The 14640-nt window shown below is 26.8% G+C and overlaps 3 protein-coding genes across 6 annotated transcripts; 1 reads left to right on the forward strand and 2 right to left on the reverse strand.

Annotated features, from left to right (window-relative positions):
- Positions 1-245: 245 nt before the first annotated feature.
- LOC106787291 (ATP-dependent zinc metalloprotease YME1 homolog) lies at positions 246-5080 on the reverse strand. The gene is made up of 12 exons (XM_014749522.1): positions 4635-5080; positions 4093-4221; positions 3565-3990; positions 3244-3475; positions 3071-3165; positions 2703-2946; positions 2471-2603; positions 2145-2382; positions 1760-2002; positions 1517-1663; positions 1296-1442; positions 246-1214 (listed from the first exon to the last, which is right to left on the reverse strand). Exons 1-12 carry the CDS (start codon positions 4659-4661, stop codon positions 978-980), a joined length of 2298 nt encoding a protein of 765 aa, XP_014605008.1. The 5' UTR covers positions 4662-5080; the 3' UTR covers positions 246-977.
- A 475-nt stretch (positions 5081-5555) lies between these two features.
- Positions 5556-11899, forward strand: LOC106787282 (mediator of RNA polymerase II transcription subunit 16). Of its 4 annotated transcripts, none has more exons than XM_014749505.1 (15): positions 5556-5836; positions 5930-6076; positions 6163-6361; positions 6452-6698; positions 6789-6944; positions 7021-7190; positions 7270-7597; positions 7686-7893; positions 8049-8223; positions 8311-8457; positions 8560-8770; positions 10605-10714; positions 11089-11234; positions 11364-11479; positions 11811-11899. In XM_014749505.1, exons 1-15 carry the CDS (start codon positions 5775-5777, stop codon positions 11813-11815), a joined length of 2427 nt encoding a protein of 808 aa, XP_014604991.1. In that variant the 5' UTR covers positions 5556-5774; the 3' UTR covers positions 11816-11899. The 4 variants fall into 4 exon arrangements, with proteins under 4 accessions (XP_014604991.1, XP_014604993.1, XP_014604990.1 ...); XM_014749507.1 differs by having other exon boundaries at positions 11816-11899; XM_014749504.1 differs by lacking the exon at positions 11811-11899 and having other exon boundaries at positions 11364-11637.
- LOC106787283 (thioredoxin-like protein 1) lies at positions 11875-14239 on the reverse strand. Its single transcript, XM_014749509.1, has 4 exons — positions 13964-14239; positions 13385-13652; positions 12556-12839; positions 11875-12451 (listed from the first exon to the last, which is right to left on the reverse strand). The coding sequence occupies exons 1-4, from the start codon at positions 14059-14061 to the stop codon at positions 12238-12240; spliced, it is 864 nt and encodes a 287-aa protein (XP_014604995.1). The 5' UTR covers positions 14062-14239; the 3' UTR covers positions 11875-12237.
- Between the last annotated feature and the right edge of the window lie 401 nt (positions 14240-14640).

The raw sequence follows: 14640 nt of genomic DNA on the forward strand, positions 1-14640 counted from the left end.
AGATACATATATATATATATATGTATTATAATTTTGTATAATTTATAATATCTATAAGCGCGATGATAAATAAAATGTTAACATTGTATGGCCCAAATATTATTCGTTTTTGTTAATAAATCTAGGTAAGTAAGTACATTATATTCGATATTAATATTACTATTTAGAAGGATGTTTTTAAATATGGAGTATGTATATTGAAAAATGAAGTAATATTAAAAATCAAATATAATTGACAAAAATGATTTTATATCTCTGACGTATTGTTCTAAAAGAACATTCCTTTTATTGTATTAAAGATAATCTAGTACAAGAGAGGGGACAGTAATAACTTGACAAAAGTTAATGCATGTTATTAAATCTAATAACCAAGTTATTATGTAGACAGACTGGAAGTGGTGAATACACCACTACTATTATGATAACATAAAAAAGTAGCCACAAATTTCAAATAATACAACTTCTTATATTATTAATTATCTCATGTACCACAATATCCTGTGGTTAATATATACTAGGATAATTAATACGAGTATCCAATTGACTTTATAATTGGTTTAATATTTCTTTTAAAAATATTTGTAAGCATATTTTATAGAATTATCTTAATCATTTATTTCCTGAAAAATATTATTAATAATCAAATTTTACTGTTATTTTTATTTTATTTACCAATTATAAAGTCTCAAAGAAAAAAAAAGAGAATACGAATTAAGTGTAATGAAAATCAATAGTGTTCGAAAGAAATGCAAGAAAAGAATAAAATCCAATAAAAGGTGGATATTAAAATATGTAACATTTCAAAGAAATATCACAAGCAGAATGAATTTTTACGTTGATATGGAAAATTGAAAATTTAACATCATTTTAAGTTTATATAATTATTTCTTAAATTTATATCCACGGGATAATATGGTACATTGTCTAGATCGTTTCAATTTTCACAACAAAAAAGTCATACTTTAGAATATTATTAATTACATCTTATTAGGTACATCTAAGATTCCCTTATTTGTTGGATTAGGTACATTCTTATTAGGTACATCTATAATTGTTGCTTTTTTATTTGGAGTTTCAGTTCTAATTTTTTTTCCATTTATTATAGCTTTTATCTCATCAGAATCTAATATTTCATATTCGATTAAAGCATCTGCTAATTGTTTATGTTCTTTAGCATGCAATTTCAATATGTTCTTAGCGCGTTCATATGATTCCTATAAAATATATAACGAATAATATATATTTTATCAATTTTTAATACACTTATAGAAAATCATAATTGTGTTTATACTCACTTGTAAAAGTCTTTTAACTTCGTTATCAAGCATTTCGTTGGTACTGGGAGCATAATTAAAATTCTTTTGAAAATCGTACATCCTCACCCCAACTTTATCAGACATTCCGTACGTTTGTACCATAGTTTCTGCTATTTTTGTAGCATTCTAGAAAAATATATAATTATTAGTGAAATGTGAATAAAATATAATGTGTAAATGTTAATATAAATGTTATGTACTTGAAAATCTGAAGCTGCTCCTGTAGTAATTTTGTCAGGACCAAAAATTAATTCCTCAGCTGCACGTCCTCCCATTAAACAATCCATTCTAGCCAGTAGATGCGATTTGGTTGTAAGGTAATTATCTTTTTCAGGAATATATGAAGTCTACAATACATAAAAAGTATAATAATATATATCATATGTATTATTAATCATTATTAATAAGATGCGATTAAATATAAAATAAAGTTTATATATTACATGTCCTAAAGACGGTCCTCGTGGAATAATTGTTACTTTGTGAAGTGGATCTGCTTCTTTCGTATATAATCCGACTAATGCATGACCAGCTTCATGATATGCTGTAATACGATTAGTTTCTTCGTCAGGAATTTTAGATTTTCCTTCTGGACCCATAAGAACTTTATCTCTCGCATACTCCAGATGTTTCATAGTTACATAATCTGAATTAAGTATTGCTGCTTGTAAAGCAGCTTGATTAACCTGTTGCAAATATAAGAGGTCATCAAAGAATCAGATTGGAATTATAAATGCATTTGCATAGTAATAAATAATCTTTAAATATATATATATATATATAAATAACAATGTGTGGTTATAAAAACTAACAAATCATTCTAGATACCATATTCTCTATATCTGCTCCAGTGAAACCAGTTGTGCCTCTTGCTAAATAGTCTACGTCAATATCACGAGTCATAATTTTTGCTAAATATAATTCTAAGATTTCCTTTCGTCCTGTATAATCTGGTATTCGAACATTAACTTCTACATCGAAACGACCAGGTCTCAATAATGCTTTGTCTAAATCATCTCTTCTATTTGTAGCACCTAATACAATGACTCCTTCGTTTCGATGAAATCTGCAAATTTTTACAAAATTATATTAGTTCGTGTTTTATAAAATTATTAAAAGAAAAAGAAAACCCCCAAAATTAATAGGAAATTTACCCATCCATCTCTGAAAGTAACTGATTAATAGTTTGATTTGCATATGGATGAAGGACAGAAGGTGTTCTTGTTGCACCAATAGAATCAATTTCATCGATAAAGATCACGCATGGTGCTTTTTCTTTAGCTGTTTCTGCAAAGGATATGATAAATGAAAAAACTTTGTTATCAAGATATTATATATATAGATATTATTTAAAAATAGTATTTGTTTTTAATCGTTAACACATACTGAACAGATCTCTCACTCTACGTGCACCTTGTCCTACTAAAATTTCATCAAATTCGGGTCCTGCTGCATGGAAAAATGGTACGCCAGCTTCGCCAGCTACTGCACGTGCTAATATCGTTTTTCCAGTTCCCGGTTGACCTACCAATAATACACCTTTTGGTAATTTTGCACCCAATGAAGTAAACCTATCGGGATCTCTAAGAAATTCCACTATATCTTTCAATTCTTGCTTAGCTTCTTCAACCTGCACATTTAAAAGGGAAATAATTGTGATTGATATAGTAAAAACTAATTAAAAGTGACATTAATCGATAGTTTCTTTTTTCTTTTTATTTTTTTATTTTATAAATAACGTTGCAATTACTCACTCCTTTGATGTCATCGAAAGTGAAATGAATTTCTTCTGGGTCAATTTCACTTTTGTTACTAAATGAAAATCTAAATACACTTCCCAGGTTGATAACTATGTGAAATTAATATAATAAAATATATTAATACGTTTTTAAAAGAAGTTTGAGAAAGTATAATCTATTATGCATACAAGGGAAGCATATGATGAGCACCAACAATGCTATTGTCAACCAATTAATGAATTTTAACCATCCCTTGCGATTCTTAACTTTTGCTTGTAAACCTAAAGCATATCCTTCCGCAAACGCAACTTTGGATTTTTTTGTTTCACCAGTAATTTCGTTCATATTTGCAAAAATCCTGTTCATAAATTCTATATCTTGTGGTTTGAGATCGCTAGGAAACGACGTCTTATGTGATTCCTAAATAAATTAAATTAATATATTCATTACAGTAATTCTGAAAAAAAAAATAATGAATAATATATAAATAATATATCATATATATATACCGAGGCTAAACCAAACGAATCAAACCATTCCTTCATCCTAGTGAATACAGACGGATTTCTTTTATACGTTACTTTTATGTCACGTTCTGTTTTAAAAGAACGTATTTGTACATTACAATTTGACGGTATTATATTCCATACATTATGAAATGGTTTATATTGTTTTTTAAATGATAAATATATTGCTGGTAAAATCATAGATTGTGTAAGTTCCGAACATGGAAATTTTCTTTTATTTTCAGTAAAATTAGTTCCTGATGTATATGACACGTTCCATTTGGAATCTATTCTTAAAGATTTTTTGGATGTTTTAAGAAAAATATTATCCAATATTAACCATAAGTTATCATTTTTTGTTCCGCATATATTTGCTATATTGTTGACATTTAATTTGAGAACTGGCAAATGTTTACAATTTTTTGCTACCTATAAATATATAAAAATTTATAAATATATAATATACCAATATAGATGATTACTACTATTTTGAACGACGGTAAAAATATAACAATATGTTTAGAATATTACCTCGACAAAACTGTCTAAACAAAGATCTTCATTCCTATGAATAAGTTTGCTTTTTTTTTCTTCTTTTGCTACGAATGGTACAAATCTGGGATTAATGCTCGATGTTAACTGTGTCAGATGGAACAGCACCTATACAAATTGTATATTTAAAAAATCTCATATATTTCATTGTATTTAAATGTATTCCAAATATCATAGAATTTGTATATACATGCTGTATAAAAAAGTTAGTAAACAAAGATAATTTTTAAAACGGTAATCATTTAAAAAAAAAAAATAATCAAAAACATTTTTTTTTATAAATAAAAAACAAACATTTAAAAAGATAGGTTATAGCATAAAAAACATATGAATGACATCTACAATGAACAGTATTGTTTCCAATAATTTAAGGTTAACTTTATAAGATATTTGTTTTTATATTTTTTTAATGAGATACACGAAAGAAAAAGAGAAAAAAAAGAAAAACAAACAAGCAAATAATTATAAGATAATAAATTAGAAAAAAAAAAGTTTGCATCATTCGAATGAAAGATACAAACCTGATTATGTGACTGAAGAGTGATCATTTCAAATTACGTTTCTTCTTCAGTAGGCGTAATAATAATATACACTATAATTTGTATACTTTACGTAAACGATTAAAAAAAACCAGATTAATTTTATAATGAAATATTAATTTAATTGGTAAATGATAATAGACGTGTATAAAATCGTGCTATGTCAAGTGAACTGAAAAAGATCATGGCTTCGTCTGATGATAGGAGGACAACGGAAATGATCTATAGGTTAAATTTCCGTGCAATTTCAAAATAAACTTTTTTAAATGATCGATTATGCACTTTTATTTTTATTGCGTATAATTATTCTGTGAATTTGATTTATTAACTTTTCAATGTTAAAACGACGAAAAAGAGGTTGACAGGTGAGGGGGTGCGAAACGTCAGACGAAGTTAACAATTTCTCGATCGAGATTTTTCGATAGTTGGAAAACAACGATAAATCGCAATATACCCGCGTTTCTTTCTCACTCTCTCTCTCTCTCTCGTTTTTTTAATTTTTGTTATGTTGTGCGTATAAACATTATTATATAAATAAAACTATTTGTTTCTAATTATAAATATTCAATTCTATTCTATTTTTATTTATATACTACGATATATACTACTACTACATTTGAATCTTCGGTGATTCGTCTATTTAAAATTAGGCGCTCAAATTTAACCAATAATATTTTAATTTTTGAATTTTAAATATATCGCGCGCTTTGATTAATTATTAAAAAATAATGTTTAATTATTTATTATATTTATAAGAGAAATATTCGTATCAATATGTGTAAAGTCTTAAAATATAATATATAAAATATAAAAGGAACGAAAGAAATTTTATAATTAAATTACGAATTTGAAACCAATTCTTTTATATCCCACGCTAGTTGATCAATTGTCCACCAGGTTACATTACACGCGTGATGAGGTTAACGTGACATAACGTTGGATGTTTTGGACGCGTTTATGTTATTTTTTAATACTTATCGTGTTATTAATTGTTTAGTTAATTGTAATTATGCAACATTATTTATTTATCAATAGTATATATAGTTTTTTACATTCCTATAATTTTGATTTATAGTTAAAATATAATTAGTGGGTTAGAAACATTTAATCCTTCATTAAAAAATGGAATTGCTTTATACTGTTAATAGAAAAGCATTATCTAAATCATTCTCTAATCAAGAAAGGTATATTTCATCTATCTAAATTATCAATTATTAATAATTATATCTATTTATATAAACATTTTAATAAAATTTTAATTTGATTTTAATTTTTAGTCTTTATAATGGACAATCATTGTGTACATTGTCTTGTCGTAATATTGCTGCATTTACGACAGTTACAGAATTAGATGATAACAATGGTAAAACTTGGGGTTCTCATGTTTACGTTGTTGATTTAAATATGCCTTGGCATGTTCATAAGTAAGTTAGATAAAAATCAAAATGCATTCCATGATAAATATTACATTGTATATTATTCACTCTAATTGTTTTCTCTTTTTTTTAAGAGTGTTGTCCAGTAAGCATTCAATTACAGCATTAGAATGGGACTTACCGGGTGACAAACTTGTGGTTGCTAATTCAATTGGAAATGTTCAATTGTGGATGTTCAAAGACCACGTTCTTAATGATTGGACACTAATAGGTTGTACTTGTTTTGTTGGCGAATACATATTAGGCGCAGCTTGGTTTCACAATGGAAAAAAGGTTTGAGACTTAATAAATAATATAAATTATCAAGAATATAGTCCCACATGCGTTTATTATATTTTACAATTTTTTAAATAATTTTTGTAGACTGGTTTAGTAGCTGAAAAGAAAGATAGTATTCATTACAGCGAAAAGTTCAATCATTTACCCTTCGCTCCTTCTGTAAGACAATTTGGAGGTAGAGCAGCTGAAGGTGTATTAGTAGTTTCGACAACAGGAATGGTCGGTGCTGTAATGATTACAAAAGATTTTCAAAATCCTATATGTTCCTCTACCGAAAGCTTAGGCAGTACTCGGCATAGAATAACATCCGTTGATCTTTGTTATGGGAAAAGTATGTATATTTATTGTAATCTTTTTCTAACAATATTAAATTATTTAGATAATTGTACAATTTATAAAAAAAAACCGTTTATTATTACAGATGGGCATTTTTTGGTAGCTGTTAGCAGTGGCAGTATTTGTTTACCAATTAGATGTTATAGAGTATTAGTACGTAAAACTGATGAGAAATGTACAATTACGTCACAGGCATTACCAAGCTTTTTTTTACAAGATGGAGCACCTAAAGATAATACTTGTAAGATTAATATATTGAAATCTTTTGATTATATAATCTCTATATGAATTAATTAGTAATAATATTATACTTTTAGGTACGAATGTTACTCATCTTAAGTTTGTTGTAAGAGAAGATGCAGATTCCTTAGTAGTTGCAGCAAATAGTGAAAATGGTGGTTTTGTAGAAGTCTGGGAATTAAGGGAGAAGTCACAACCAGTTCATAAGTTATTTCAACCAAAGACTTTGGAACCATTTAAAACGGTGGTACATAGATACATTTATTCCAATGATTATAGTTATATAAACAATAATAACAAATTAAAATATTAAATATTTTTTATAGGTTTGGCAACATCAGTCACAATATCGCTGTCAATCACCGGTTACAGCAATAACTACTACCAAATTGCCTATCGTTACAACTTTACCTCCACCGAGTTATGTTATAGTTGCATTAGCAGATTCTTCAATTCATTGTTTCAATCGTGATTGTTTGAAGGAAGTATCATATTCATCATTAAATATGGCATGGAGACAAGATGAACCTAGTAATAAATATTTCAAAAGTTCAACATCCTTAGCTCACATGGATATTTCATGGCTTGGATGTGTTCTCTTAGCATGCGATACTTATGGGAGTTTATATTTATATAAACTTTTACATGACGGAGGTATGTTTTCAATATTCTTTATTTAAAAATTAATTTTTACAAATATATTATATGATTATAATTTGTATTGTAATATTTATGCTTATAGGACCATCATTAACAATCAATTATGCTTGTACATTATTGGAATATTGTTTAGTTACTGGTTTAGATTGGTTGGATGTACTTTTGTGTTTAAGAGCCTCGATGATAGAAACATTGTGTGAACGATTAGATGCTTCTTATACGAGACAAACACAACCCATACAACAGTATCTTTATGTGCAATTTCTCTCTATTAAAACATCCTTGTATAGGTATATTATATTAACTTATATTATTAAATACCTATTTTAACATCTTTATAGAAGTATATTATATATATATATATATTAAATTATAAAATATATCAATTTTTTCAACATAGAGTATGATAGAAAAACAAATTAATTCTATCAATATTTGTCTATAGAATGATAGTATCTGGTCAAAACAAAGCTGCTGATTTATCTTCTTTACTTATGGTACATTCGGTGGCAACAGCTTTCAAATCATTGTTAAGGCCATCGGATTTAATATCTCATGATAAAGGACCTGCTGAAAGTTTGGCTGCAGTAATTACAGAACCTATTAGTGATGTCGATAAAGTATGTTTTCTTATTATGTTATAAATTTTATATAACTTTTTAATTAATAAAATAATATATTCTCTCTATTGTGTTTTATATATATAGGTACTTCTACATCTTGATCCAAAAGAATTTACGGTTGAACCAAGCACCCTGCAATCTTTACAACAATTAATTCAATGGGTTGCAGATTTAGCGCTAAATCTTTTAGCTCGACTTCCTGAACAACGAATGCAAATGAAAAGTGGTGGTGTTAGTATATTTATCTATATTTATCTTTGTTATTTATTTAAAAAAAATTTTCTCATTTCTACATAGTACAATTTTTGTTGTTATATTTTATTTTTAATGCAGTATGAATTACTCAAAGATCATAAGGCACTTAACACAATAAGAGAATTACTGGTCATCATACGGATTTGGGGTCTTCTTCGTCCATTATGTTTGCCAGTTTTTCTACGCAGTGCTGATAATCTCGATGTTTTGGCATTATTATTTCGATTATTGTCCAAACTTGTACAACCTAATGGTGAAACGCAACAACAAATAGATGACGGTTTGATAGGTAAGTTTTATTTCATATAAATTGTTTGATTTTAATTATATGAAGAAATTGTATTAGATATTTTGCTTATTTATATATAGTTATAGTTAAGAGAATATTTTATATATATATAAGTTGCTGCATTATTTTTTATCAAGTATATATTAACCCGTAGGAAGTAAGATAAAGATACCACTTCCTGACTCATTTATATGTAACCTAAAGGAAAGTTTCTTGATTCAGTGCATATAAATTCAAGTGATCGTTTAATACGTATAAATATTAACTAAAAATATTTTCATATAATTGTTATAATAAAACAGTGTGATTTATTTGTGAGCTACTAGTAATTAAATTTTAATATACATAGATAATTGTATTAAAAAGAAAGTATATATGATGACCAACAAACTTGCTTTCAAACACAAAAATTCAATGGCACTAAATGAACATAAAATGACATCGAGAGAAAACGAAAGATCTAAAATTGTTCGCTTATGTTTAAAACCATTTGGAATATCATCATTTGTAATAATTATGTGTTGCATATTTATAGGATTTTGGTTTATCACGTGCCCATTGATATGGGCGTTGTGTTACTCATCATCCGTTCCATATCATTGGCCTAAATTCTGGTCTATTCTATTTTGGATAGTAGCGTTAATTATTTGGATTTTTATTGTAACATTGTTCTTATGTATTTGGAAATATATAAAAAATAAACACCATACCAATATAAAGAGAAAATCGTACGGTTCAGATGGAACAGATAATCATACACATTTAATATGTGAAAATATTCGATCAATGGTAGATGTGGATAAAAAAAATGATAAAACAGTTATTGATATTGATTCATCGTCAATAGATATAAAAGATCCTGATAAGAAAAATATTAATGATTCCAAAGTAATCGGTGGTATTATTCGAAAAAATTCTAAAAGAAAAAATGATCTTCCACCTTTGGTAATTCACAGAAGGTCAAGAAACAACATAGACAATATAAGTCCAAATGCTATAGAAAAAAATGACGATAACGAATTAAAAATGGACGATATTGGAGAGACTGACGTTGATAAAAATTCTATAAAAGATTATTTGAAATTAGTTACTGTTACTCCATCCGAAGAAGATAAAAATATCGTATCATTACCAAAAACACCATTGTCTCCGAGAGATTTATTTTTTATTGATATGTTACGAGAGGCAGAGAAAGCTGAGAAAAATAAAGCAAATAATAAAGGAGATTTGAGCAAGAGGCATTCAATATTTTTCCCAGAAAATTTAATACAATCTACGATTGATTCTTTTAACAGTAAACCAAATAATTCTGATGATGATAAAGATAATAAAAAAGATGATAAAGAAAGTGATGAAAAAAAAGTTCAGAGAGAATCTAAATACTTTATTGCCGAAATAGAAAGTCCGAAATATGAAATAACTGAAGTATTTATAGAAGTTAATAAAACTGTAGAATCTGATAGCAAAAAAGAAAGTTTAGATCTTTGTACAGTTAAAATGAATGAGAACAACTCGGCACCACCCGTATTAGAAATTAAATCTACCGAGAAGGATGATGTAAAAGAAAATAGAAATATGTAAAATGTAGATTAACAATTATTTTTAGTTTTAGTTTTGTTTTTTTTTTTTTTTATAAACGATATTAAATTTATTTGAATTATTTAGAATATAATAAGCGTAAAAAGAATATAAATAAAAGTATACAAATATAGTGATTACAGGAGTGGTATATTTATCGATAATTTTGGATTGTAAATAAGTAAATAATATTGATTTAATAGATATAAATAAGTTAGAATTAATAGTATTATGTCAATGGTTTGTTTTATTTCAGATGATTGTTGTTTGTTACCAAATCAAATAATGATACCTCAGTTACATCAAGGCAGTAGTATTACTGCTTTAACATCGCCAGCAGTTTTTTATCAAAATCTTCCTTTGCAAGTAATTAAAAATTAACTTTTCTTCTTTTATTTATATATAATACATATAAGTTTATAAATGAAAGTGGTCTAATTTTGTAAGTCATCTGTTGTTTCAAGATATTTAAAGGATTACATTTGAATACTAAATGAATATGAAATAATGTTGAAATAACAAGTACTATTTAACAATATAGGATTATTTGAATTTATATTATTTTATAATTATATTGAATTAACTTAATTTAAAATAATTTCACGTGGAATTATTGATAAACTCATTTTTTTTTTCCTCATTTTAACTTAGACCACTTTCATAATTATGAGCAAATATATACACATGTATATATTTTTGTATAAATATTAAAATAATTCTATTATGTGTGTTGAATTTAGTTAGAATATGGCATAGAACCTGAACAATTACTATTTACACCTGAATTAAATCCAGTGGAAGGATGTATGCATAGCGGACAAGTAGTAGACACCATTCGACATTTATATCTTGGAAAACAACCGCTTCTTGTTAAGCAGTGTACAAGGTATTTTGTAAAAAGTTGCATATGCAATTTATACGTATGCAATTAATATGTATACAATATAAAAGTATGTATATATATATGTATCTATAAAATATATATATGTATTTGTAATAATATATATATTTTTAGATGCGGTGGTAAAGTTCAAGTTCAAAATATGACAAGAACAGCTGCTATCAGAGCATGGGATCAAAGATGGACACGTGCTTGCAGATGTGGAGGATTTTGGAGAATTCACAAAACTTGTGTGTAGATATTTATAAGAATCAAATAGTTTTTAAAAATGTTTTTCTTGTAATATAGTAGTTGCATTAAGGTTTTCTATTGTATATTCCATTTCAAATTAGAATACATTTTTATATTTTAATTGTTACGCCAAAAAATATACATCAACGTATATATACACAGTTTTAATTATAATTCTTATAAATCATATATAGACAATTTTGAAAATATTATTTACTATATGATTTAATTGAGCAATTTCTATGTTGATTTTATTTTCTTTTTTTTTTTTTTTTTTTACAAATACAATATATAAATACAACAAAATGCATAAATTTTCGTATTTTTCAGTATAGGCTGACCATGGCCCAAATATGATTACATTAAAATGAAACAAATAAAGTACGCATACTGATGTAAGTTATAGTTTTATTTTTTTATTATTACGAACAATTGTGTCTTTCACAAATAGCAAGATAGAATCCTTGGAAATATATTTCAAAGCAATTTAATATTGTTGAGAATATGGATAAGAGAGATTATACCTTGGTATTAGGTTTATATATCTCAGTAGGATATCTTATACAGTATTTTAAACAATATGTATAGGAAACTAAATAAAAAATATAATACACGAAACTTGTTCTCATATCAACGTAACGTAAATTGTAATATGCAATTTTAAATTGAAGATTTAACATTTATTATCTGTACGTAGCCATGGTCAATTATTATTTTAGAGTACAATTCTTTTGAATTCACTTGTTTCCAACATACTTTAATGACTTTCTCCTTTTCTACCAGTTACTCTTTTGAATTCACCCATATTGGTTGTTGAAATTGGTGATCCAAATATAATCAATTGATCGATTCTAGTAGTATCAGTTCCAGCTTGATTATTTTTTATAAATATTTGAAGATTTTGTACATTTTGGAATTTCACGTAACGCAAGGGAATTGGATTTCCTTCTTCGATATCTTTTGGCAATAATCTGTAAACAAATTTCATACATATTTATGTATATGCATAAATAATAATAATATATAAATATATATACATATATATATATATATAATAAATGAAAAATATACTTACGTAAGATCTTGGACACTAGTATTGGAGTCTGCCATATCAAAATCTATAGTTCTAGGTTGATTGATAAAAAGTTTCACATATTTTGGCCCCGAATCTGTTGGTGCTTTGATTTTTAAGGAATGTACTTTAACAGCTTGAGTAAAAGTAATAGATAATATTAATTGTTCATCACAATCGCTCTCTAGATATCCATCATCAGTTGTTAAGCATTGAACAAAGTTGTGGTCATCTGATTCATTTAAACATTCGCATTGCGTTTTAGCAATGAATGTATTTAAATCCATCTGCAAAGTAAAGACATTTTACCAAATTATTTATCAAAGGGACTGTATAATAAAAAGAAATTAATAATTGACATAATATTATTTGAAATGAAGCTTTTATTACATTTATTTTGTGTAATTAGAGAATAACTTTAATTACACATTGTTAAAAAAAAAACTTGTACAATATGTTACTACATAAAATTCATTTAATTTCTTTTAAATGTTCGTTTAAAGTAAAAATAAAATCAAATAAAATCAAATAAAATAAAAACAAGATAGATAAAAAAAAAATAATATGTAGTATTAGAATAATACATGGAATGTTTAATATCGAATGTAAGATTCATGGAAGGCTAGAGAAATCATCAACGCTTGCCACTTATCAAAACTATATTTGTTTCGAAAGCCAATAAATGCCTTGACAATTAAATGTTAAAATTCACTGAAAGAAAGTTACCGCAACTTTCTTATTGGTTTGGTTGATACTTATTCCAGTATAAAAGAATTGCAGCAAGTAATATCATTCCAAATATATGATAATAGGCATTATCACTACTTCGTACATGTCCAGTAACTGAACTCTCTGATTCTTCGGTATCACCATTTCCATAATATTGTTGTATTTTTGATTCAAGTCCAGCTGGATCCGCTCCTTGGCAGGAACCCAATTTAGTTCGGTTGCGATAGAAAATGAAAGTGGGCATTACACTGACACCTTGGGAAGCTGCAACTTCTGCGCATTTGTCTACGTCTACTTTGAGAAATACAGCATTAGGATATTTCGTAGAATATTGTTCAAATACCGGTGCAATTCTTTGGCATGGTCCACACCTACGAATAATAACATCAATCTATACACATTTATGATTACATTTATCATGATAAAAATATTTGTATATTTTTTTTTTTTCTAAATAAATTTCATACTTTCATGATATTTTGATATTAGTCACATGGGTTGATAAAACTTCAAATGCAATCAATTTTTTTAGATTGTTTTGTATGTTATCAATGTATGTATTGTTATAATTAAGGTATTGTCGTAATTAGTAAAAACAAAAATAAAAAATAAAAAAACAGTTCAATATTTGGTAATACGTGGAATTAACGCGAAAAAAAACTATAACCTTTAGAAAACTTACCACGTAGCTGTATAATCTACAACGACCAATTTCGTACCCGCATCAGTCAATTGGCTATAAAATTGACTTTCATTGTTGATCACACGTACAGATCCCATTTTATTTTTTAATTATATTTTATTTCCTTTTAAATAGTTTTTTTTCTATAACATTAAGTACGACGTGAAACACAAAAGAATGGGCTTGAATTATCGAATGACTGGCAGATTCAGGATCTTCTTATTACACCGATTCTCTGTTAAGGTGGATCCACTAACGCCACTTTATATTTCAAGAAGAAAGAGTTAAATGCGGTTAAATTAAAAAATGTTCATGTTATCATTCGAATCATTCCAATGGTAATATAGAGACAAATCTGTTTTATCGGTTATCGATAATTCAACTTTCAATATTATCAAAAGTGAATAATTTTCTACTTTACCGACTAGACAAAACTGACACGTCGGTATATTACAGAAATAAAATGTTACATATATACATACGCGTATAATTATATATATGTAATTATACAAACAATTTATATAAATCAACATATTTGTGATTTGATTTAAATCGTTCTTCAATTATTTTTATTTGCAATCAATCGTGTAAGGAAATTTGTTTTCAGAAAATTTGGTCCCTAAATAAATTTGACACCTTGGACAACTGTGTACGGTATCTTTAAAGTTGAGAGAATA

The sequence above is a fragment of the Polistes canadensis genome, unplaced genomic scaffold (assembly GCF_001313835.1).
Source record: "Polistes canadensis isolate GaletaPanama2010 unplaced genomic scaffold, ASM131383v1 scaffold_97, whole genome shotgun sequence".
NCBI classification, from domain to species: Eukaryota; Metazoa; Arthropoda; class Insecta; order Hymenoptera; family Vespidae; genus Polistes; species Polistes canadensis.